At 34.2% G+C, this 26,190-nt stretch overlaps 1 protein-coding gene across 2 annotated transcripts in view; it reads right to left on the reverse strand.

The window, feature by feature from the left end:
* Nucleotides 1-235: 235 nt before the first annotated feature.
* The window catches only part of Not10 (CCR4-NOT transcription complex subunit 10), a 92,660-nt gene continuing 66,705 nt past the window's right edge, over nucleotides 236-26,190 (reverse strand). Inside the window, exons 11-15 of one of the 2 annotated variants that reach the window (XM_090382242.1) lie at nucleotides 17,489-17,602; nucleotides 9,727-9,911; nucleotides 6,147-6,256; nucleotides 1,947-2,025; nucleotides 236-304 (exon numbers count right to left, since the gene is read on the reverse strand). In XM_090382242.1, the coding sequence (XP_090238368.1) occupies nucleotides 249-304; nucleotides 1,947-2,025; nucleotides 6,147-6,256; nucleotides 9,727-9,911; nucleotides 17,489-17,602 (544 nt within the window). In that variant the 3' untranslated portion in view covers nucleotides 236-248. Of the gene's footprint in view, nucleotides 305-1,946; nucleotides 2,029-6,146; nucleotides 6,257-9,726; nucleotides 9,912-17,488; nucleotides 17,603-26,190 lie in introns of both variants that reach the window. The other variant, XM_090382240.1, reaches the window with a different exon arrangement.

Genomic DNA, 26,190 nt, shown 5'->3' on the forward strand with positions numbered 1-26,190 from the left:
AGCATTAGAAATGAATTTTCATTAATATCAATAATTCATCCAGCATTACAGTCAAGGTAGAATAACATGGCATGGCATATTTTATGCAACTAGAAAGAATCCTCTTTTAAAGAAAATTCATAACTTGGTTTTTTCCATTTCTTTTACTGAAGTGCAACAGATGAGAAAGGGAGGAAAGTGAACATCTGCCATATCTTGAAAATAAATGCATATCGAAAATACTTATTATATCTAGGTTAAAAATAGTTTCACCTATAATGGGGGAAATGTTGTTTGATGATATTCTTAGCCATTTCAGCAAAGCCTGAAAAAAAAAAAAAAAAAAAAAAAAAAAAAAAAAAAAATTAGTTTTAAAAAAGTTGAAATCTTACTTAAGTGATAAAAAAATATTTCTACAACTATTTCTGAATACTATTTTTTATATTGAAATTTTTAAAAATATTTCTCAATGCATATCCATCAGGATGGGGTGTTCTGTCTTCCAATAAAAACTACATCAGCAATTTTTATTAAGACAGAATTTTTATTAAGTGGAGGTGAAATGTAAAGTTACTGTTTAAATGTATTCTCTACACTTTCAAGGTAGTCTCAAATGAATCCATCATTTGAGACTACCTGTAAAACTGGACGATGGAAATCAAAAGACAACACAGATATTATGTGGTCTTTCAAATGTTTATGAAAGGTGCTTTGGGGGGAAGGGGGGTTATTAAACATTACATTGGCCGTGCTCTCAGAAATTATAAAGCAGGTAATGGGACATGTTTAATAGTAAGGTTTATTAAGGATAGACTTCAACAAACATAAAGGTCCTACTAAACACTGATTTGAAGGTAAACGAAAGGATAAACAACAAAGATTTTCAGGTAGTAAAATAATTTTTGATTTAGAGCATAAACCCTACCCTCCTCCCTTCCAGTCCTACATATCATTCCTTTATACATTGTATGTTCCCATATAAAACTCCATTTTCTATATTAGAGTGACACCAGTTAACTCTATATCAGTATTGGATGACCTCACCAAGCCAGATCAAATGCATCCATTTTATTGACACTACTCCCTGTATTGCATATGCAGTTTAAACTTTGTATTTATTTGTTTGCTTTCCTTGTAATTACTGAAATATATAATGTTATAACAAGCCCACTGTATATTACTCTTTCACATAATTCATTGGCGACTGATTGTCTATGGATGTTTGGGGTCATGGTTTATGTTTGGATATTGTTAGCCTCTCTCATTTGAATCCTCCATGAAAGTGCAAGTGCAAACCTATATCATCAGCCAACAGCAAGACTACCTCCCCACCCCAATAGCAGTTTTCATGGAGTCTTCCTTTCTAAGAGGTGCTAAAATTCAAAATAATAAAAACAAGAAAACTGCATCACAACTTAATTCACAAACACTATGCTTAAGAACTGAATAATGGTAATAACCTAAGGTAGTGACAAGTGCAATCAGGTATCTAAGATGGTAAAAGTTCGCCATTTCACAGCACCCACCTTTACCAAACCATACACGGATCTTGTAGAAATTGTTCAAAATCAATTATCTGAATGGTGAGAATAAATTTGAAAATTAATTAAAAACATTCCCAAAAAGATGAAGTAATCATCTTTGTGTTAATGTACAGTATTAAGCACCCTGTGCACTTTAATTGCCTATTGATCCCTAACATAAGTTGATTGTTTTAATATGAAATTACCCCCACCCAGTGGCTTACTGCTTTAGATTAAAACCTGTTAAATTAGTAATTAGTACAGTGTTGCAGAACTTCTTCACACCATCATAGAAAAGTACTGAAAATTGCACCAGAGATAATGCATTTTCTTGAATATGGAAAATTTCAATGACACCGTAGTGAAAGAAAAGCATTAAGCACTTAGTTATGGGTTAATATAAATTACCATCGTATTACATATCATAATAAAAATGTTTTGTACCTTGCTGTAATTGAATGTATATGGCTAGCATGAGGGCCTGCACTGGTATTCCTGTTCCTTGTCCTTTAGATGCACCAACCTGCTTTGAAAAATAGATAAAAATGGCATTTACTACTATGGTTAATCACCCTTTTGTTTCATCTACCTCATTTCTGCATTATATATTAATCTGGCTAGGTTATGTTTTTTTATATCAAAAATTCTTACCCTTCTGGGACAGCAAGTAAAGAGGTTGATATTGTTATGTGGTTCACTACAATAGACTACTTTGGTCACAGTGCCAGTTCCTATGGCACTATATCATACGGCTTGTTTATTTTATTTTTAGTGTATTAAGGTCAATACAAGTGTGCACCAAGAGGACAATTTGCATACCAGATAGACTGAAAACTCCCACTTTCTCCACCCAAGACTGACTAACTACAACTTTAACTGAACACATCATTAAGAATTCCTACAACTCCATCAGGATTTGAACCCAGACTTCTAAACAAATGATGACTACTGATCACATTTATGCCTTCACTGGCAGTATAATGGTTAAGTCACTGACCAGAGGAATTACTCATGGCATGCTGGGGATTTCTTTTCACTCAGAGCTGAGTAAACCAGTCTCACACATAGATGCAGGGTTTTTCCTCTTGTATTCAGGCAAAACTGGCTTTGTACATTAAAACTATATGCATTGAAAAAAATACCAATAAGGGAGAGATCAAGCATGCTAGCTTCTGGTCTACAAATTGAATGCATCCTGCATGCACATATACAAGGTTAATAAACCAAATGGCTTCACATAAAGGCTAGCCCCTTATATTTTCTCTCATGAGGTGATAATGTATTTTGTCCAGTGATACTGCCATTGCTGGAAGCATGCTTGGAAATCACTTCAATCTCTTGCAGTACTCTTTTGATATTTGTTGGATGTTCAGACTGTCATTAAATCTTCTCTACGAGTTCTGTCAGAAATGCAGTGCCAAATCCCCAGCATGCCATTTTTTTTTTGGATGCTTTAGTCTTACAGCCTCACAGGTTTGTAGGGAACTTTCCTAAAAATGCTCATTAACATTTTGATCCCGTGTGTGGGAGTTGATCAAGCCCTAGGGCACTGTTGCTTTGTTTCTGGATCATACCTACCTAACTGTCTCATCTCCTGTGATGATTGCTGAAGGAACGTTGATTATCTTGAACATGTTCTTGAAGGTCATGATACATAATGATGCAATATCACTTTTACTTGCATAAAATCTGCATGTGATCTGACAGTGGATGGACACCTGAATGTTCTGTATCTTCAACTGAGGTCAGCCAACTTTTGAATTTTGCAAACTATCCAAGTCTGCATTTTGTCCATTGCCTGCTCTTCTAAGCTTGTAACACTACTTTATGTAAAGTTGTTTTAAACAGGCCAGATGAGTATGGGTTGATACAAAACTGTTCACAAAGATACATAATGGTAAGGTATTGTAGGGCCATGGCAAGGGGATCAAGAAACTTTTGGGTAGCACCATATAGAATTTATAAAAAATACAGAATAAGCAACACACAGAACAATAGACAGAATAAATTATGAGGAATATGGAATTTTTGGCCTGTGGCAAAAAGTGGAAGTTCATGGCAAAAAATGTTGCTCTATATGGTATTAATATGAAGTTTAATTTTTGACACATACTGTCAAGTTATTGCTGACCACCCCCTCCCAACCACTACCAACACTGTTTAGCTAAATGGTTTATCAAATTTTAAGGATGGAAAAACTTCTGGAACTGCTTTTTGTTTGGACAGATGCACTACCAACTTTTCACAAAATACAGGCATTTCTCGCTTTACGATTCCCCCCCCCCCAAGTATCAACAAAATTGAAAATATGAACATTAATTGCAAAAAAAAAAAAGAATGTTAAACATTCATAAATACCGCATTCCAAACCATGTGCATAGCTATATAATACAGTGTACCCCGCTTTATGATATTAATCAGTTCCAGAGACATCATCATATCATTAAAATATCGTAATGTGAACCAAATAACACATTGTTTTTTGGTAATTCGTTTCAAGATCTCGGAAGTTGAAATTTCTGCTGTATAACTAAGCTATTTATCTCTTTAAAATGTCATTTTTAAGGTCACGGAGCGTGACCTTAAATGCCTTTGTGGTATTTTTCTAAAGCACACTTCTGGAGGTCACAACCATAAAACAATAAAAACAATTTGCACTTTCCAGTTTATTGAGCTTTTTTGTTACTGCAAGAAATTATAAACGGGTAGTAAACTTCATGTTATTGCATTTGCCAAAATACCGATAGCTGGAATTGTGTGGTTTTTTACTTTATTATGATGAAATGTGTTTCCCCTTTACTTCAATCAATCTTCAATCGTATAAAAACATAAATAAAATTTCAGAATCTTCTCTTCATTCCTTTTTTTTAAAAGCTTTGTAAACTTGTTACTCCACGCGAATTGTGTTATTTGTATTTGTGTGTGCCGTTAAAAATGCATGCAATCGTGAAATTTATAATTAAAAGAGAAGATTATCTTGGAAATAAATGCTTCTTGAAGCATTTCTGAAGATGACTCATTGTGCAACAAACCGAGTGCTGAGTCAATAACGAGTGTGCATTTAGTCGATGATGATGAAGAATAAACATCCTTTAACATCTGTAAGTCATAAATAATTTCTCTATAATTATAATTTGTTTGATTTTACATGCTGCATTTTCATTTCTTTCGATAAATCAATCATTGTTTAAACATAACCCCTATTTTTAACCTTATGTCTATGGGAAATAAATTCCCGCTTTATGAGTGCATGCTATGAACGAATTAACTCGTAAAGTCAAGAACTACCTATCACTATCTTGTTTGACTTTTGCTTTACACTGATAAAATTTTTATCTGTAAAAATGTAGATGCAAGATTTACTGTCTATAATGACTACAATAGACTAAAAATTTACGGAGACTTCATCTGATAAAGACATTGAGCTTCTTGAAAGGATCCAAAGATAGGCAAACTTGCATGGCGAGATTGGCAAAAGGACTACCATATGAGGAAAGAGACTCCACAGAGTTAGGTAACCAGACACCTCAGAAGTGACCTGACTGAGGCTCTGAGAGGTTAGTAAAATGAAAGGTGGAATTTCACTGTTATAGAGATTTCCAGAACTAAGGGGCATAAATTCAAATTACAGGGGAAAGAGGTTAATAGTGTTTTTTTTTATAGTCTTGAAGACATACCACATTTGTATAATCGTAATAAAATCCAAAACTATCTCAGAAGAGTATGCATTGCAGTCTGTTACCATGAGATGGCATTTAAATCCTTTACTTTATTATCACAGCAGAAATGTGCAATTTTTTAATCATGTTATCTCTAAGGAAATATTGCTTAAACTCAGATGGGGGGTATGGGGCTATGAAAATGGTATGTGAACTGAAATTTTTGAAAATTGAGTATAAAAATAATACATCACACTCAAATGTTTGTGCCACACTAACACAGAATGGAACAAATACACACAGATGCCACTGCTTGGGCCAATCCCAGTCATATATCAATGTCCCTGATACATGCTGAGATGTTTGTTTGTTTCAGGATTTATTAGGCGCATCGGCAACTATGGCCATAGCGCACCATACATGCTGGGATTAATTACGAGCATCCCCCCCCACCCAGATTTCACCGACTTTTTATTCTGTATTGCTATAATTAAGTAAAACTTGAAATTTTAGAAATTTAAATAGAAAACATTACTTTAGTAAATGCTTAAAATATATAAAACTAAATTCAAATTGAAAATATTTGCATATCAAAACTACAAAAAGATGCAGTAGTATCTTTTGAAATAACTTTGAGCAATGATATGCAAACATTGCTAATCAAGAGTAACACTTGCATGAGCACGAAGAACTTGAAAGAAGCTGTTGAAGACCTGACGACATAAAGCTAATATTATTTTACTTTTACTTCAAGTACAGCAAAAAAAAAAAAGAAAAAAGAAAAAAGAAAAAAAAAAGTGATAAAATTAAACAACTTCATTTTTGATGTTGATATAACTAGAATAGTTTGCATATCATTGCTCAAAGTTATTTCAAGATTCTCCGGCATCTTTTTAGTGTTGCTCATTAGGTAATCAAGAGGGGCAAGATAAATTCCAAATTTTAATAATTTTTATATTTGATAAACACGAATCACTGTCATTACCTGCCTCAAGGATTCACTAGCTTTATCAAGTTCACCCCGCAGAGTATACGCCACTGTGAGATTATACTGCATGACCACCTTTGCTGTTGAGAGTGCATTAGGAAACCAGTCTATAAATAAGAAAAAAAATAAATACTATACACAACCACATTTAAGACAAAAGTTATTTAGTGATTTTACTACTCATGTTCGAGAAATAAACACAAAAATTGCAAATTTAACATGCTAGTGTTTTCCTGGTGAAATATTATAATGCTTCTATCTGGTGTTTCCACATATAAGCATTAAAAATCATTTTAGTATTGCAAATGTAATGCAGCAACATAATGCACAAATACCACTAAATACTTCCAATACCAAGATGACCATTTCAGAGATTCTCTAATCATCAGCAGGTAACTAGGCACCATTAGTATAGGACCCAACAAATCAGTGATGAGTGAGGTGCCAAAAGATGTCAAATATTCAAAATTCAGTGGCACAATAAGAATGAGTGGCCAGCATACAACTACAGAGTTACATACTCTGCATATTTTAATCCACATTATACTACAAAATACAGCATATTTCCTGTTTTTCTACATTGTAAACTTTTCTCACTGTCTGGGAGCATAAACAGGAAATTTATTTTTAAATTTAGAGAAACTGTTCCTTGAAGCTAACTGTCACCCCCACCAGTATTTGTGTTTAAAACAAATCAAAAATGTTTCATATAGAAAATCTCTAAAATATATAGTAGCAGTCAATTTTCTTGTATTATTTCCTTCTTTCTAACTGAATCTGGTTTAACGCGTTAATGCTGGGCGACCCACGGGTGTCTCGCTGTGCTACGAGTGCTGTATTCAATTTTGGCATTAAGCGTCCGGTGTTTAAGCATTTTATCGGATTCACCAGTCCTCCATATATATTTATTTATGAAGTGTAAGCCCAGGATCAATATTTTTTATTTATTGAGGTTTTTGTGGGGTATATAAAATAGTATCTGGAATAGAAAAAGGAACCAACAGTTGACAGTTTTTATTTCAAATATAATTATTTTTGTTTACAATGAATTATGTTGAAGCATTCTAGACACAAAGCAGGTTGATTCTCACAATTGTGACAAAATGTTTTAACTTTTTTTGCCTTCCGGTCTGCTTCTTTTTCAGAAATTTTCTTGTAACACTCCCTGCAACATTTCCTAACTTTCCTTGCTTGACCTTCCATTTTACAAAAAAGTGTGAATTCTGCCAGGTGCCTTTTGTTACTTTTGTAGTAGTCTCACTATTCAATAAACTGTATGTTATACTTTCTTAGAATTGAAGGATGGATAGACAATTATTAGTCCCAAATTTATTTTGTACCACCCACGCATTGACTAGCATGGTACCAAAGATGATCTCCATTGCAGCTTTTTTATACCATTTTATGGTTTTACGCAGGCTACTATAACATGATGCCATTTGGTCAGATATATCCATTTCCTTCTTTGCTTGATTGTAGCTGATAATAACATCGGGTTTCTTGATATTTTTTCTCTCCCTTTCTATTGTTCTTTCCTGTCTCAATAAGTTTACATTGATGAGTTTTGCATGTTGTTAGCATCATTACTGGTCTCTTATTGATTCATTTCATGATTTTCACTCCTTTGTTATTCTTAAGAGCGATTATGTCTCCCCATTTCATCTTTTCCCCTGTAATATTCCTTGGTATTCTTTTTCAATTGCTTCTTAGAGTCCCACAGAGAAAAGTTTTTCTTTCTAATAACTCTTGCGCTAGAGGGAAACCAGTGTAAAAATTTTCTGAATAAAGAACACTTCCTTCATTGAGCAGATTAGCAATCACTTTCATTGAGACGGCATGGGAATGTCCTTTACCTCCCACTGAATTACTCTTTCTGGTATAAATAGAGATTTCATGAGTATATCCCTCAGGAAAACAATTTATAAAATGTGATCCCATATATATGAGATTTGTTAGGGATATAATGGTGAAAGAGTAGCCTTCCACACCAAAGGATCAAACTTTCAACAATGATCAAGTTTTTTCCTGGCTTTAACACACTGAAAATTCCTATCGGCTTTATCCAATAAAATTTTGTTGAGACGGCCTTGTCCATTGGCAGTTTCATTGTCAGAGAAATGCCAATATTTCAGCAGATCTAGGAAACGATCTCTACTCATAGATTTCCTAATGAGATTATTCGAGTACAAATCTTTTTTTTTTTGACCAGTATAATCTTATATCTGTGACATGAACAATTGCCATTATCAACAATATTCCAAGAAACTTTTCCATTTGTAGTTCAGTGGTTGGTCCCCAATCAGCTTTCTTCTTTTTGGGTGTTAGTATATTACTAGCTGCTGATGACAAACAGTACTGTGCATATCTGTTGTTTTCAGTCACCATCATCTGAAGGATATTGTCGATTAGAAACAGTTTGTATATGTGGTAAGGTTGGTTCAAATCAATATCAACAAGGATTTCAGCATCTTTATTACATTCATTAATTGAAATTTTAGTTTTTCCTACCTCTTGCCAAATAACATTTTCAGACTTAGATGCATTGGAGATTACTTGAGAATTTGGGTCATTATTTTCATCACTGATTTCATGATATTCATCACCATCACTGTAATTGAAATGTATGTCTAAATCATCCAATTCTGACCCGTCGATGGATTCATCACTAAAGAAATACTGTGGCTTCTCTTTTGTCCACAAGTCCAACTCTGTTCTAGATGTCACTGTATGAGTTTCATTATGTTTTTGGGCATCTTTTTCTTTCAAAAGAGGTACATCTGAATCATCACTATCACTTATATTCATCAAACATTTGTCTTTAGCTCGTTTTCCGTAGAAAGAGGAGGGTTCATTTCAAAACTTTTTAGAAATAGGTATCTATAAATACGATAAACGAAATGTTCCCCACAAGTGCACGTATTTGAAATGAAGTTAATATGGAGGCAACAACCATTGTTAGTCTTACAGAGTACGAACAAACTGGAAAACAATGTTTGTGGCGGTACCAGGAAGTAATTGAACGTGCGCATTGGCAACTCATTTGTTTTTCGTGAAAATTTGATGGCGACCAACTGGTGGTCCACTCCGCCCTGTGGAGCTAAGTATTGTCAACGAATAGGGATACACGACAGTGAGTTGCCAATGCGCACGCTCAAATTACTTCCTGGTACCGCCACTTCAAATTTCTTCCTGGTATCTTTTTGATTTCTTTGCACAGCAAAGAAATCAAAACGACAGGTTATTTAATTTGCAAATTTCTTTTTACCTCTACCTCTAGTATCTCCGTGGAATTTTCAAATTTAGCAAAATAAACCTTTTACATAAATACCTTTAAATGTTAATGTATCATTTAATTTCATCAACTTCTAGATCCAAATTCCAAAGAATTTCCTTTCAGCTTTTGTAAATTAAAATCTGATAACAATGATTGACAGAAATGACAACCTCCACCCCTGAATTTAAGTTTCCTTTGCACAACCATATATTATCAACTGCCATCCAAGCCAATTCATACATAAATGGACACACTTGAAATGACTCTGGTATATACTCCAGAAAAGGTAATGATGCTACTTACTTTGCAATTGACCACTAGGCTTATTATTAGAATCTTCCATCTTTTCTCCTGATTTTATATCTTCTGCTGATTCAGGAAGAGAAAGGGAAATATCCTTTATGTGCTCTGGATTAAGGTGTTCTATTGCATCAGCAATACGGTCCATAAGAATGAGAGCCTCACCTGCATACAAGTGACCTAATAATCTGGAAGATAGTAAATATATATATATACACATAAAGCAACCAACTGTGCACAATACAACATTGGTATGTGGGCATCAGTGGCAACTTGAGCATCTGCATTATAAGTGAAACTAAAATTTACTCTTTTGTACAATTATACATTACTAAAAGATATTTACTATTAAAGGTGCATATTCCCTTTAGCATTTTTTCAGCACAATTATTAAAAAAAATGTGCTTACATAAAAATAAACTTTGAAACTTTTTTTTTTTTTTTTTAAATAAAAATTACTGTACTTCCAACAATATACTATTTATGGGGGAAGCTAGTATACAGCAACAAAGAAATCATTCAGAGGTAAAGATATGCTACATCAATAAAACTGATGTCACATGGTTGTAGTTTTACAGTTTCTGCTTCCCATGAGTTTCTCTGTAAAGGAGTACAGCAATTTCACTTGCACTGCAAAACTTATATTTCATATAACCAAACAAATATGAACTTTATTTCCCTTCCCCATCTTCACTTCAAGCCACAAAAGTTAAGAGCTTAATAAAAATAAGATGCCGCAACATTCAATACTGTAGTTTCCTTCAGGAAGACAATCATATGCTTCTTTCAACAAATAAATTGTATGGTATAATGAAAAGTCATAATGTAAAGTTTTAACTTTAAAAGAAAGAACTTCTCCATGCCACTACAACAGGAGGGGTGGGTGATTTTTTTTTTTAAATAATAAAAAACTCAAGAGTTATATGCAATTAAGGCATACTTTATAAAAACAAATGTAAATAAGGATGTATTACATTTTGGATTAGACTTGATCCTTCCCCACAGTTCTTTGATGTGTGTGTGTGTGTGTGTGTGTGTGTGTGTGTGTGTTTTTGTCTGTCTCAGGGAACGTGATCACACTCATGGTATATCCAGGTTGCACAGTAATTTATATAAATTTATGTATGAAAGGTTTCACTCGCATTCCCAGTTTAATTATACTGGGTCCGCCCGGCACTACCTTTCATCACTTGCTTTAAGCACATGTATACCAAAGCAGGCCAAAGTGGACTGCAAGGAAAGTTAAGTGCTATACAAAGAAACTTCATGAGATTTTCTTGTAATTAAGCAGGAATTGTATATACAAATAAAGCTGAGAAACTTTTAAACAAAAAGAAAATTAGCAAGCATCAAAAATGGGAGGATTGGAATTTCTTACAATGTTACTTGCATTTAAAAAGAGTAGACTCAGGTATGCACAGAACATAACTACTAGAATAAAAGTTAATACTTTTATTCTAGTAGTTATGTACCTTCACAAACTATATTTAAATAAATCATATGATACAATAAGCACACTGTTGTTCATAGTTCAGATATGCTTGTTGCCACAGTACCTTCTACTGTAATTAATTAATTTGTCCATGGAATGAACATGGCCCACGGAGGCTCCCCTTGCTCCCAAAGGAAAGAATCCCCAAATTTCAATCGGTGATGGGAGTTGAACCCATTTCTATTGTGTGTGTGAGAGAGAGTAGCCAAACCATTCACTGACCATTAACAAATTACAGGATCAGTCACTTGATAAATTTGGTGAATCAAAATTTTCACAAGCCAAAGTGAGAGAAATTGGCTCTTTCATTTTGGTAAGAGCATGCAATTCTTACAAAACCACACTGGTGGGAACACTATATTTCCACATGACATCTCATGTGGAAGTATAGTGTTTCCTCATAACCTAACCCGTACCAGTTTGGGTGTGATAAAACACATTCAGATAGAGAATATGCCATTATTAGCTTAGGCCTATGCTCTTTAGTAACTAACTATGTTTATCCGTGTCAGCCTAAAGTTACTAATATTGTTTTTAATCAAATAACATCACCAAGAAAGTGGAATCCAATATTCTTTAAAAAGTCTTGTCTGTCTAGGGACAATAGTTAGAGATGGAAATGAAATATTGTTAGCTCATTGATGTTATATTATAAAAAAGTAACAAGATTTGAAAGTTTCTAATGAGAACTGTTGCTCAAAATTTTTCTCATGATTATATTAGTTTTTATTGTTAGATATGGCTGATAAACCACTCGGGGGGAAAAAAAAAAAAAAAAGACACTATTGTGGGTTTTTTTTTTTTTGCACGAGACTATTTATGGGTGGCTACATGCCAGTATAGCATCTTTATTTCAGAGAACTGACTATTCTCCAGAAAGACTACAACAAAGACAGTAACCAAATACAAAGTCCGCACCTCTGAGTACATACTGAAACACATATACAAGAAGTGGTTCTGGTATATCCATAAATAAATAAAATTTTGTATATATTTTTATGAGGGGGAGAAGGGAAGTGTGGAGAAAATACCTTCATTGCTTGATTTCTATAAGTAAAAATACAAACTGTAGGTTTGATAATCAGATGATTCCAGTCTTGTTTAGTCCATTACATTATTTTTCTCTATAACAAATAGAATTTTATTGCTTTTATTCCACTCTACTGATATAAGAAAAAATCTAAAAATATCATATTCCTCATTTTAATTTAACAAATGCTTATATTTTATATGTCAAGCATTCACTACTTATTCTAATGTTAGAAAACCTTTTTCTAACATTAGAATAAGTATTTAATTTTCAGAAAACAGCTGGAAAAGTCCAGCTGTTTTCTGAAAATTAAATATGGTTAAGCTGCATAACTTATTAAAAGTAATCAATTCTATTTTCACTTATACAATTGTGAAAGCATAAGTGATACCCCACCCATCAAGCACAAGTGATACCACCAAAAAACTTTAAAGTTGCAACTTTCATATTTAATAAGTTTGAAAATAAATGGAAGTGGTAAGCTGTAGTTAAAACTTCCTGCAACAGATGGTGGTATACAGATTGTCCAGCAGGGTAACAGGTCACAAGTAACAACCAGTTTCAATAGTATTAATGTTCCATGTCACAATTTTGCATCAGTATTGGAGCAATGAACAAAAATAATTGCTTTAAACTGGGAAAATCTGCAACAGAAATGTATGAAATGTTAAGTCGTACCAGTGTATCTGAATTGTATAAGCAGTTCAGAGGTGGACAACAGTTCAGGAAATTGTAGCAAGAGATCGTCATTTGACCATCAACAACGATGGGTCATGAATTGGATATGAATAAGGAGATGATTTGTCAAATTCTGCATGAAGATTTAGAGAAAAGAAAGATCTGTGCAAAATTTGTTTAACACAGCCTCACAGATGAGTAGAAGCAACAAAGGATGTGATCATGTGAAGACCTATCCAGACTTTAAGACATTCCTTGACTGTAGGTGAGTGTTTCAGTAGGACCCAGAGACGAAGCACCAGAGCATGCAGTGGATTTCAAAATCACCACCAAGGCCCAAAAAGTTTCATTTATAGAAGTGCAGGATCAAGGTGATGCTAATCATGTTTTTTGACAAACAGGGCGTGATTCACAAGGAATTTGCATCTGAAGGGGAGAGTCAATACTGCATTCTATGCACAGGTGCTTCAAACAGTATTGAAACACATTTCCCGGGCGAGGCCACATTTTTGAAAGGTAGCTGGTTCTTGTTGACAGTGCCCCTACCCATTTGGCACTTGTTGTGAAGAGAACCATGGGACTGTAAAGGTCAACCATCTGCCCTACTCTCCTGATCTAGCACCAACAGACTTCTTCCACTATCCCAAGGTGATAACTGCACTCAGAAGGAAAGAGATTTCAGGATGTCAAGAGATGTCATACAGAAAAACATAATCACTAAACTGAACATCTCTTTGGATGCCTTTGCTGACTCTTCTCAGAAACTTTTAGAATGGTGTAATAAGTGCAGTCAGCCAGGTGGTAGTTAACTCTGAATAAAAATAAAACCATTTTTGAGTCATTCACTTTGTGTTCTTTTTATTACACACCAGTCTAGGAACTTTATTGCCACATACATGTGATGTATGTGGCATGTACAAACTTGAAAACCAATAACAATAAACGTAATTCATTCATTCACTCATATTTACCATTTAACTCATCTAGTTTCAGATGAACAATGCAATTTTGAAAAATATATAAAATTTTTGTAACTTTCACCAGTGTACTCAAATGTCTTGCAACCAACTGTGTACAATGCAAACTTGGTATGTGACTGTTGGGGGCACCTGCATTATAAGCAGAACTAAAATTTACCCTTTTTTGTACAACTATACATTACTAAAAGATATTTACTATTAAAGGTGCACATTCCCTTTAGCATTGTTTTCAGCATATTAAAAAAAAAAAAAAAAAAAGCACTTGCATAAAAATAAACTTTGAAACTTTTTTTTTTTAATAGTGGTACCACACTTCCAACAAGGAATTATTTATGGGGAAAGCTAATATACAGCATAAAACTATATACAGCAACAAAGAAATCATTTAGAGGTAAAGATATGTAACATCAATAAAACTGATGTCACATGGTTGTAGTTTTATAGTTTTTGCTTCCCATGAGTTTCTCTGTAAAGGAAACTCATGGGAAGCAAAAACTATATCATTAAAACAATTTCATTACTTTTACTATATAGTACTTTTAAAAATGTAATGCAAATCTAGAGCTAGCACACACCCCAGGACTTATATTTCATGTAACCAAATAAACATGAAGTTTATTTCCCTTCCTTATTTTCACTTTAAGCCACAAAAGCTAACAAATTAGCCTTTAGCCTTAATAAAAATAAAATGCACCAACAGCCAATACCATAGTTTTCTTCAGGAGGAAGACAGTCATTATATGCTTCTTTCAACAAATAAATTGTATGGTATAATGAAAAGACACAATGCAAAGTTTTAACTTTAAAAGAAAGAGGAGAAATACCTCTCCATATTAGTACAGGAGGAGGGGGATTTTTTTTAAACAAGTATCTCAAGAGATACTTGTTATTTAAAAGACAAAGAACTGCCTTATGCAATTAAGGCAGTTCTTTGTCTAAGTATCCCAGGGAACACGATCACATCTAAGGTATATCCAGGTTGCACAGTAATTTATATAAATTTATGTATGAAAAGTTTCACTCGCATTCCCAGTTTAATTATACTGGGTCCGCCCGGCACTACCTTTCATCACTTGCTTTAAGCACATGTATACCAAAGCAGGCCAAGGTGGACTGCAAGGAAAGTTAAGTGCTATATATGTTACTAAAGCCAATTTGTTACTATAGTACAATTGCCATATAGCTTTTATAATATAACTAAACACTTATTTTACATATTTCCATATTATATGAATTACTTTAAACTTAAAAATCTAAACTTTATTTGTATATATATAAAAAGAGATGAATCATAAATTAACAAGTGGTATACAGAGAGACTTCATGAGAGTTTCTGTGGAAGATTAAGCAGGAACATATTGCATATACAAATAAAGCTGAGAAACTTTTAAATAAAAATAAAATTAGGTAAGCATCAAAAATGGGTGGACCTAGGTATGCAACAGAACAATCCCCCATATATCCCAGTAGTTATGCACCTGTACAAACTATATTTAAACAAATCATATGATACAATAATTACACTACTGCTCATATTTCTCAAAAGCTTCAGATGTGCTTGCTGCCACAGTATCCATCTACAGTGATTAATTAATTGTCCATGGAATGAATATGGCCCATAAAGGCTCCCAAAGGAGCAAACTTCAATTGGTGATGGGAGTTGAACCAATTTCTACTGTGTGAGAGAGAGCAGCCACACCATTCACTGACCATTAACAAATTACAGGGTCAGTCATTTGATAAATTTGGAATATATAAGATGATTCAAAATTGCATCATTTTGAATCATCCAAAATTTGCACAACCAAAAATGAAAGAGCCAACTTCTCTCATTCTGGTAACTGCATGCAATTCTTACAAAACTACGCAGGTAGAAACAATAGTGTTTCCTCATAAAAAGATTATTTATCTCTATATGAAAGATTTTAATTGCATCCCAGTTTAAGTAAATAGGATCTGCCTAATATTACCTCATAATTTGATTAAGCCCATGTATACCATGCAGGCCAGATTGCACTGCATGGAAAGTTAAGTGCTACAGTTCAAAGGAGGATTGGGTTTCCTGCAACCCTAGTAAGTCTGGTCTTGCACAGAGGAGATAGTAAAATGAACAAAGGTAAAATTTTCATGGTATTAAATGATGCTCGAACTAGGGGAAGTGGAAGATTTTTTCCCTTTAGCTAATGAATTATCAGTGATAATTCATTGGCTGAGCTCCTTGCACACGTAACCAATACTAACGTTAAGATGCAGACCACTGCATGATGGATTCTTAGCAAATTCTCCCATATTGTATGTGATATAAATGGCATTGGCAGTCAGAGGTGATAGTGTGTGTTTTTACACTAAAAAAAATTTGCCTGCCACACAGCCAATGTACTAATACATAACTTAATTATCCTGCAGCTCTACCATCAAAATGCCTTTCCAACGGTTACTCACAAGTCACTTAAACACGATTCACCAGTCAATTAATTGCTTTGATGAATATGTATAATTTTATTCATTGAAATTACTTCCAGGATTGCTTGGGAATGCATTAACCTAATCTGATATAATTAAAAAACTACTCATTCTAACAACACAACTTGTAAATTGTCAATGAATTTAGCAATAAAATAATTCAGCAAAGGGAATCCTATATCTACATTAAGACAACTTTATATGAGATTTCATGATTTTTAAAATAACCTTAGGGATTAAAAGGATGGTTGAACAGGAGAATACAGAGATGGTTATCAATGGTTACTGTTCTTCTTGGACTAATGTTATCAGCAGTTTCCTCAGGGTTTGGTGTTGAGCCCATTGTTGTTTTCTATATTTATTAACGATATTGATGAAGGCTATCAAGCTTAATCTCTAAGTTTGCAGATGATATGAAGGTTGGTAGGGTGATCAATCACAATAATTAGGGTATGCTACTGCAACAAGGTCTAAACAGATCCACTGAGAAGTGGCAGCCAAAGTTTAACATTGAAAAATGCAAGGTATTGTGGGAAATAGTAATCCCAGCTGTGTGGTGCCACATTCAGGGTAGTGGTGAATGAAAATGAACTAGGGGTAACTGTGCAGTCAAATATGAAATTCTCTGAGTAGTGCAGGCAAGCTGCCAGGATAGCTCACAGGGTTTTGTCAATTATATACAGAACTTTTGTCTGCAGGGATAAGGAGGCAACTATCCCATCATATAAGGCAATGGTTAAGCCACATCTTGAATACTGCATACAAGTCTGGAAACCTCAGTTTAGGAAGGATGTGGAACTATTGGAACAGATGTAGAGAAGGGCAACAAGATTTGCGAGGGAAACAAAAAGGTGCTATAACCAGGAAAGGCTCAGTTTTGTAAACTGCAGCACCCAGAGACTAGCCACCTGCAAGATCTAATTGAGATGTTTAAGGCCTTGAATGGATTGAGTACACTCAATGCTGACAAAATTCTTGCTCAGAGCACCCCCCACTCATATGCTGATTTTGTATAAGCTTGCATCACCTGCCACCACCACTAATTATAAGTATTCACTTATTTTAAAAAAGTGAGAATTTTTCTAAACTATAAATTTTAAAGGTGAAAATAAAGCAACATACCTATGTGCTCCACACAGTTTGGCTTGAGAAAGCAAATTTTCAGCATGTTTTAGAGCCATGACTACATCTCCCAGACATAATGCTACATAAGCACTTGCCACCAAAATTGAGTTGCTATGGAAAGAAAGAAATATGTTAAGTTTCTTAATTTTTATTTAATAATAATAATAGAAAAATCATGAGAATGATTCTACTCTTGATTATCCACTTCAACTGGCCACTATTCCTATTATTACCATTATTAATACCACTTCTATGCCATTGCTTATTTTTATAAGGTCCATTCTTATATTAAATTATAGCAAGCAAAATGGTCAATAAACACAAGAATAAATGTTTTATTTGTACTAATTTGTGCGTTTTAATCTTGAAAGTATTTTGGAAAACACTAATGGAAAGACATATATGCTAATTGAATATCACACAAACCTGCTATCAATTGCACTAGGATCAAAATGTTCCAGGAGTGAACCTAGAATGTATAAAATTTCTTAGAGTAGGTGGCATTTTGGTTGCAGTTATACAAAAGTTTATTTTTATCTGTTGTCTGCAGGGATAAGGAAATCTGTTGTTCATATTAAGCAATTTCACATTTATCTCTCTAAATAATCACTATTATACCACATGAGCTTTTTTTAAGCCTATAGGCTAAATATACTATACAATTGGGTAACATTTCGGGAACCTTGCAGGAACCCATCAGACCATACTTGGCTGCACTGTTAACAGCTTCCTGTAGTATAGCCAAGTGGTCTGATGATGAGTTCTAGCAAGGCACCAAAACATTACCTAATTCTATACCATATTTAGTCACTATTTTTTTCTTTCTTTCTTTTTTTTTGGTAGTTGTTGGCGCATCGGCTTCTGTGCCCATAATGCACCTCCCAAAGTTTTTGCAGTACTTTGATCCAAGCCCGAGGCGGGATTCGAACCCGCGACCTTTGGGTTGCCAGGCAGGCACTTTACCCACCTGGCTAGTCCGGTCGGCATTTAGTCACTAGGCTGAATAAACTAAAGTAAAAACTTATGGTATAATTGTGGTTATTTACAGAGAGTGACAATGTCACTCTCTGTAGGAAGACTACTAGTTAATAAGTTGTCATCGAATTGTACAAATTCATCGATGTTATCTGTATTAAAACCCACAACGGTGTTACATAGCAACCATTCGGATAATGGTAAGTTGTTTTCTTCATTTTCATCTACAATTGAAATTTCATTTGAATTTAATATTGATTTCTTGAAGCAATTCAATATGGTTGTCGAAGTAACGTTGTTCCATGCATCATTCAATAAATATATAGCATCCAATACCGATACAGACTCGGTAAGTTTCTGTTCTCTTTGATTGATCAGATGTAGAACTAGAAATCTTTTATAAAATCCTTTCAAACTCTTGACTATGTCCACTGGTCATAAAATTGATGTCGCATTGGGAGGTAGAAACACTAGCTTAATGTTGGAAAAATTTTGAATCTGGGGATGTGCAGGGCAGTTATCAACTAACAATAAAACATATTTCTTCTTTTTCAATAGCTCCTTATCCCATCATTTACGTATTACCGAAAAATATCCGAAGTCATCCAAGCTTCCTTGTTTGCAGTGTAATCCACAGGAAGTTTCCTTATGTTTTTGAAACACCAAGGTTTTAACAATTTTCTGATAAAGTATTTTTTTTTTTATTATCAGTTCCTGTCATATTTGTGCATACCAGCACTGTCAAGCAAGCCTTTTGATTTTTTCCAACGCATTTTCCCCATTTGAATTTAAACGTATTGTCAAGTGTTAAATTATAAAAAAGTCCTGTTTCGTCGGCGTTGTAGTATTAATAGAGGTACGTGATGCAAGAAAGCAAGTATATGAGCTTATGTAGCATCAGCCAAAAAAAAAAAAATTCACACCCATTCCCTTAAAAACTTTGTCCAGTTCCTCCTTGAATTTATTTAAGCTATCAACTTCCACAATGACATATGGAACTTTGTTCCAGCAATTAACCACCTGCTGGCTAAAGACAAAATTCTGCACATCTATTCTACAAATGTCTTTCCTCAATTTGAATTTATGCCCTTCCAGGTTCATAATCTGAGCAAGCGGAAGAATCCCATCACAATTCAGCGTGCTCAACCCATTCAAGGCCTTATACACCTCAATGAGATCACCTCTCAGGTGCCTAGTCTTCAGCCACTGCAATTTGCAGAATTTAAGCCTTTCTTGGTAAGAGAACCCCTTTGTTCCCCCTCACCAATCTTGTTGCTCTTCTCTGTACATGCTCAAGCAACTCTACATCCTTCCTAAAATTAGGCTCCCAGACCTGTACGCAGTACTCAAGGCCTGACCATTGGGATAACCACCCTTTTCCCTGCTAACAAAATTCCTGTATACCATTGACAATACCTCATGACCTGCTCTGGCAGCCTGTCTGCATTGTTCAGAAAACTTCATATCTGATTGCACAATCACTCCCATGTCTTTTTTATTTCCTACCACCCTAAGTGTAGTATCACACACAATTGGTACATTTCTCTGGGGTTACTTCTACCCATATCAAGTACTTTGCATTTGTCAATGTTAAACTTCAGTTGCCACTTCTCAGCCCAAATTTTCTAGATCCCGTTGCAGTAGCACAACTGTTGTCAATCTTTGTCATTGAAATCTTTCCGGATTTCTGCCCAAATATGGTCAATCCATTCATTTGCCATTATTGGATTTGCAGATCGAGATTCTCCACTAATTTTTGCATAAACGATGTTATGTCAGTTTTTAAATCGATCCAGCCAACTGTTGTTACACACAAAATCTTTGCAGCCAAATTGTTTAACAAATTTTTTCACTTGAGCATTCAAGATCGGACCGTTTATTGAAATTCCAGCACTTTTGTGTGATGAACCATTGAAGCAATGCTTCATCAACCTTTGTAACTTCACCCCTCCTATTATTATTATTATTTTTTTCCAGTGCCGATATGTAAACATCTTTATTCTTCGACTATGTTGATACTGTTGAAGAGGATAAAGAAAACTTTTTACACACTCCAACATTTTTTGCACCATGTTCTAACTCACGAATAATTTCAAGTTTTTCACGAATGGAGAGAGACTTTCTTTTGTTAGTAAACGCGTTTCTGAAGGAAGGGTTCGCTTCTAACCGATTTTACTTTAAGATGATAGAGTGATCTGTATGCATACAAAGTTTTTAGAAGTCCCGAAATAAATTTATGGTTCAGCGAATACAAGACAATCCGTAAATAGGGTAATGCAACAAGTGGAATACCAATGCACTATTATATAGCCAGAGTCCCCAGAAGGACAAGTCATAAACTGGCTGCTAATCTGATGCAGATGGTCATAAAGCTAAGTCATCCTTTTCATTTGTCTATTCCAAGAATTGGGTATTTTTGATTACCCGAGCAATTACGAACATTTGCATGGTTACCAAAATTTGTTCGGTATATCCATGTAGTATGCTCGTTATAATAGTGAGCGATTGTATGGGAATATGCATAAATTAAAATCATTATGGCTTTTTGCTTGTTACAGCCAGGATCTCGTTATAACCAAGTTTGACTGTATATATAAATAAATAAAAAAAACTTAACTAGTGGCTGGTTAATATCATGCTTGCTCCACTACAGCCAACACACTAGCATGCTGAACCCTTTATGGATTTTCATATTTAAAACAAATTTTGTACTGTATCACAGTGCTAAAATAAGCCGAGTAATGTGCGCAGTGCGTTACGTTTAAGGCCTGTAATGTAACGCATACGTAAACCCTGCCTCTTAATATAGTGCTTTCAGTAGTCTTATTTTGTACAACTGATAAAGTGTAGTGGTGAAAAACAGACGACAATGGACCTGAACTAAAGGTGAAACATGTAGCAGTTTTCACATAAATAACATTTCATTTTTAATGACAAATCTTGTACCAAATGATATAAAATACTCATGCTTGTACACCTGTCTGAAAAAATTCGGAAACCTTTTCCTTAAATAAATTTATATACTGTATTGTTTTCTTCTCCAGAGCCGAATTTTTGTTACTTCAAACAAGAGAAAGATAAAAGAAAGAAAACAAGAGTGGGGTATAAAGAAAAACTAAAGAAGAATAAATTAATACAGAAATGCATTTTCATTTGATGGATTTCTAAGAACATCATGAGCAGATTAAGTGGATGCTACCCATACTTTTGCCCTATGTGTAAAAATCTAAGAAGGTCATAGATAAATCACAGGCCTTTCTTGCCACTTACTGCACTGCATAGTCTGTTAGTATTATCATCCCAAGTCCTCGTCACTGACTGCCTTTTAACTCTGCTTTTCCTAAGACAGGAGTGGCTAATCCACAGTGTGCATGCCATGCACAGACCTCTACGTGAAAAGTTAGGAAGCAAAGCTAAATGCATATGTTTAAATTTCACCTTTTGTAATTGCCAGAAATTACGACTCAGGTTTTAATGCAATAGGAACCAACAGTCTACATTTACTGCCTTTTAGTTTTAATTTAATTCAGACAAGTAGGGACATTAATGAACTCCTACCAACATAGATTCTGTAAGAACATTTATTTGTATTAACCTATATTAAATTTTATAAACTCAAGATTTTAAATTTTTATTACAAGTGCACAGCACAAAATTCCTTTTATGTGCAAAATCATTTGGTGGTGTTACATGAAGGTCAGTGTGTAGGGGAGAATTGTTGCATAGGGTAGGACTTTTTCTTTTAGCATGCTGCAAGAAAAAGTTGATACCTGTACCCCAACTTACATGCTTTTTTTATGTTATTATTCCCCATGTGCAGGACTTTATTTGGCAGTTTTATTTTAGTTAATTAATTTATTTATACACATCTCACACACAGACCCTAAATAAAGGTGAGAATTCTAATGGTTACAGAAAAACAAAACAGTAATAATAATCAATACAAAACTAGAATTAAAATATATACAAAATTTACATTAAGAAAACAGAGCAAGGAGCAAATTCTTATAGATAGATGGATTAAGAGTAAAATCAATATTGTAATTATTCAATACCTGAAGGAAACGAAACAGAGGACTATCAAGTAAGTGATGAGTATGAGGAACAGGCAGCAAAAAATTAATTAATTTTATAAAGAGAATTCAAACGGGGTATAGTGAAAGGCATTTGTTCAAGAAGAGATGGAGAATCGATAACAGAGTTTATGATATTGTAGACAAAAAGAGACCCATGGAGTTGTCATCTAGAGCGAAGAGGAATGATTCTGAAAAAACCACAAAGAGCTCCATAATTTTGACAGTGAAAGGCAATGTGATTTCGATAGAATAAGAATTTAATGAATTTAATTTGAATTCTCTCAAGTCTGTGAGAAAGATATTCCTATTGTGGGGACGAAATAATATCACAATTAATTTATTTTTTTAATATCTAACCAATCCAGATGGTTTTGCCGTGATCACTGGCTACTCTTTTCTAGCATAGACTCAACTGTTTACCACTATCAACTGCAATCATCTAATAGTATGGGAATTTTACTTGCAATCTCAGATTAATCAAACCAGGCATAAAAGGCAAAACCTGCAGGTGCATAGGTGCAGGCAAAACCTGCACCTATGCATCTGCATGTGATGCAGAAATCGTATACACAAAATGGAATGTTACGTGATCAGTGATCAATAAAAATGCACAAAATACCTTTTTCAAACAAGTGTAATTTTTTTAATGAAAGCACATACATTATCACTTCACATATTTAAGCAGTCAAACTACATAATTATTTCATTTTGAATATATATCTAAAATTGGGGGAGGAATACTGTCATAAACACATATCTCATGAAGAATACCTTTCCAGGGATTTATTTCACTAGTATGCAGATAACTGTTTTTAGTTTGAAGACTAGGTTATCTTATTCATGGATCAGACTTCTCACAAGTATGACCACTGAATGACATAAGACTGTAATGGTGTGCACATCAGTTAAAAACTAAAGGAACACAACAAGACTGCTAATGCTTTTGCTGCCAACTTTTCCCAATGACTTGTTTGACCCAGGAGTTAAAATCATGGGATTGAAAAGGGCAGGGACATTTTTGAATTTCTTTTCATTATGAGTGAATTAATCAGCCAGATATTTTTGTCAGACTAGAAGAAAAACATCCTAAAAGTAGATTGGTTCTCTCCAAGTGGATTAAAATTCCAAATTTGTATATTGAAGGAGGAGTGTGAGGAAGCAGTGAACGTGTTAACAAAGAAATTGAAGTTTAATGTAACACAAATTTATAGTAAACTGAAAATTGCAGACTTCCTGAAACAACCACTAAAAACAGTACCTTGGGTGCATGTCTCCTTTGCTGGAATGATTTGTTGTACTGCAATTTGAATTGTGTTTGTTCATTGTTTAAATTGTTCACTGTTCAAAGAAGCCAAGGAAGTACATTATAGGGAGAAAAAAAAAAAAAAAAAAACACACAACCCTGAAAATTGTGTGCATACCTTTCCCCGACGTCTATAAACTGAATAGATATGTTGGAAGCACTGACCATGCAGATAACCGAAGTCCCTGCATTCTTGTGCAGCTATTTCCAAAGTCCAGAAACTTTTTACTCTTAATACCAAGAATGACTTATGATACCAGAGACATTCCCAAGTAACCTCATGTTTTCCTTAGTTATAATTATTTTATTGTACGGAAGACTTCACTCGCTTACCCAGATTAATGACACCAGGTCCGCCCGGCACAACTTCCAACACAATGCTCTAAGCACCTGAGTATGCCATACATGCCTTATGAACAGCATGGACAATCAAGTGCTCTGTGGTTAATTAAACATACACAAAATATTTTACTTGAAAAGTAATTTATTTAAAAAGACAAACCTTTTCCCCCAAAAGAATTTTACCCATTTAAAAGCATCACTTAATAAATTTAAGCACGAATAATCCAACTACATATTTATTTTGAATAATGCAATAAATACGTAATAATAAATAAAAGAAGCTATCTTAAAGTTATGAAAATAGTCACATAACAACATTACCAAAAGTGTGTATTTTTCCAGCTAGGTGGCTAAACAGCAAACTTTTGTAAGCTTGCTGTTTAGCCATCTTGTATGCCACTCTATATTTAGTTAGTCACACAAACAAAGCTTAGTGAAGACATGTACAATGTTCTTTGTATCAACTTTTGTTTCCAGCTTGACATGTTATGAATGACAAAATGCTACAAGTGATCAAAAGAATGGACTTTGTATCAACTTTTGTTTCCAGCTTGACATGTTATGAATGACAAAATGCTAATTTATCAAAAGCACAACTACAGAGGCTGTGCTTTTGACGAAGTACCTAAAGATTAATAAGGTACACTGATATCTGCCCGAGGGTTTCTGGAAAGGAACTAAATGCAAACGATCTCTGCCTCCTTACTATCTGGACATTTCTTCTGGTGATTTATTGTTTATAAAGATGAAAGTGATGCTCAAAGGAAAAAAATTGACTATGTCTTGCACTTTTTTTGAGGGGCTGTGATAGAAAATTAGGCAAGTTAAACAATTTTTGTTTTTAAATGCATTTCTAAAGTTTTGGGTATCCTCGTATGTGAATGTGTATCAGAAACTTGTATGTGACTTTTTTTTTAAATGAAAGCCAACTGATAATTGCACAATATATCAAATTTCACCTGTATTTAAGAAGTCTAATCCATAAAATTTGATACACTGTGCAATTATCAGTTGGTTTTCATGAAAAAAAAGTCACATACAAGTTTCTGATACACATTCATCATTATGACTTTGATCTAATCATAAGATTAGACAATTAACAAATTAATTGAAATGGAATGCTGCATGCACAAATAGTCAAAAGTTCCAAAACGTTTTGCAACTTTTGAAATAACTACTGAAGGACACATTTATGGACATGTCAAATTTGTCGAGGTTGCATGGACATGTGTGTGCATGCACACACATACATGCTTTTGCTGCAACGAGACTTTATACTGCAATGTGAAGAATGAACAGGTTGGTTAGAAGGAGTGATAGGCACAATTGAAATAATCAATTATGGACAAAAAAAACTTTCAGGGAGGTGAAGAAAGACTATTGCCTGACTGGGAAGCATTTTAGTTTTGATAACATTGGATCAAATCCCCCACTGTCTCTTCTTTGTTTTTTTTTTTTTTTTTTCTCTTCAGTCTTCAACTATATTAATTTTGCAACAACTATCAAAACAATCAATTATTGATCATTCAATTATGCACATCGCTAGTTAGAAGCTTCTTGGTGCAATGACTATGGTATGATATGTTAATTCTTTTGGTGGTAGCAGCAGTAAAAGACAATTTATGTGTATGTCTATGCGATGTGTTTGTGGGCCAATTTGTATATTGAGGCTGAAAAAAATCTTAGAATACCTTGTGGGGAGAAAATTTTACACAACCTAAGTTCAGTTCGTAAAATCCCAATTAAAGAAACCTCTAAGAATTAATTCATTAAAATGATGGGATTAGAAACAAGAATAATCCCAAATAGAGGTATATGATCTTGTTTAGAAATTGGACTGTCATCGAAAATAAGTAAAGGAGCAGAAGAATCCTTTTTTTGAGATATAAGACAGGACCGAGTTTTAGAATGATTGAAATCAACTAAGATATTGCCCCACTAGAGAATGAGGCGGAGATCAGCATTTAAGGAACTGGTAGTGAATATTTGAGAAGTTTAAGCTG

Source organism: Mastigoproctus giganteus, chromosome 10 (assembly GCF_048544385.1).
Source record: "Mastigoproctus giganteus isolate SK-2022 chromosome 10, ASM4854438v1, whole genome shotgun sequence".
NCBI lineage: Eukaryota > Metazoa > Arthropoda > Arachnida > Uropygi > Thelyphonidae > Mastigoproctus > Mastigoproctus giganteus.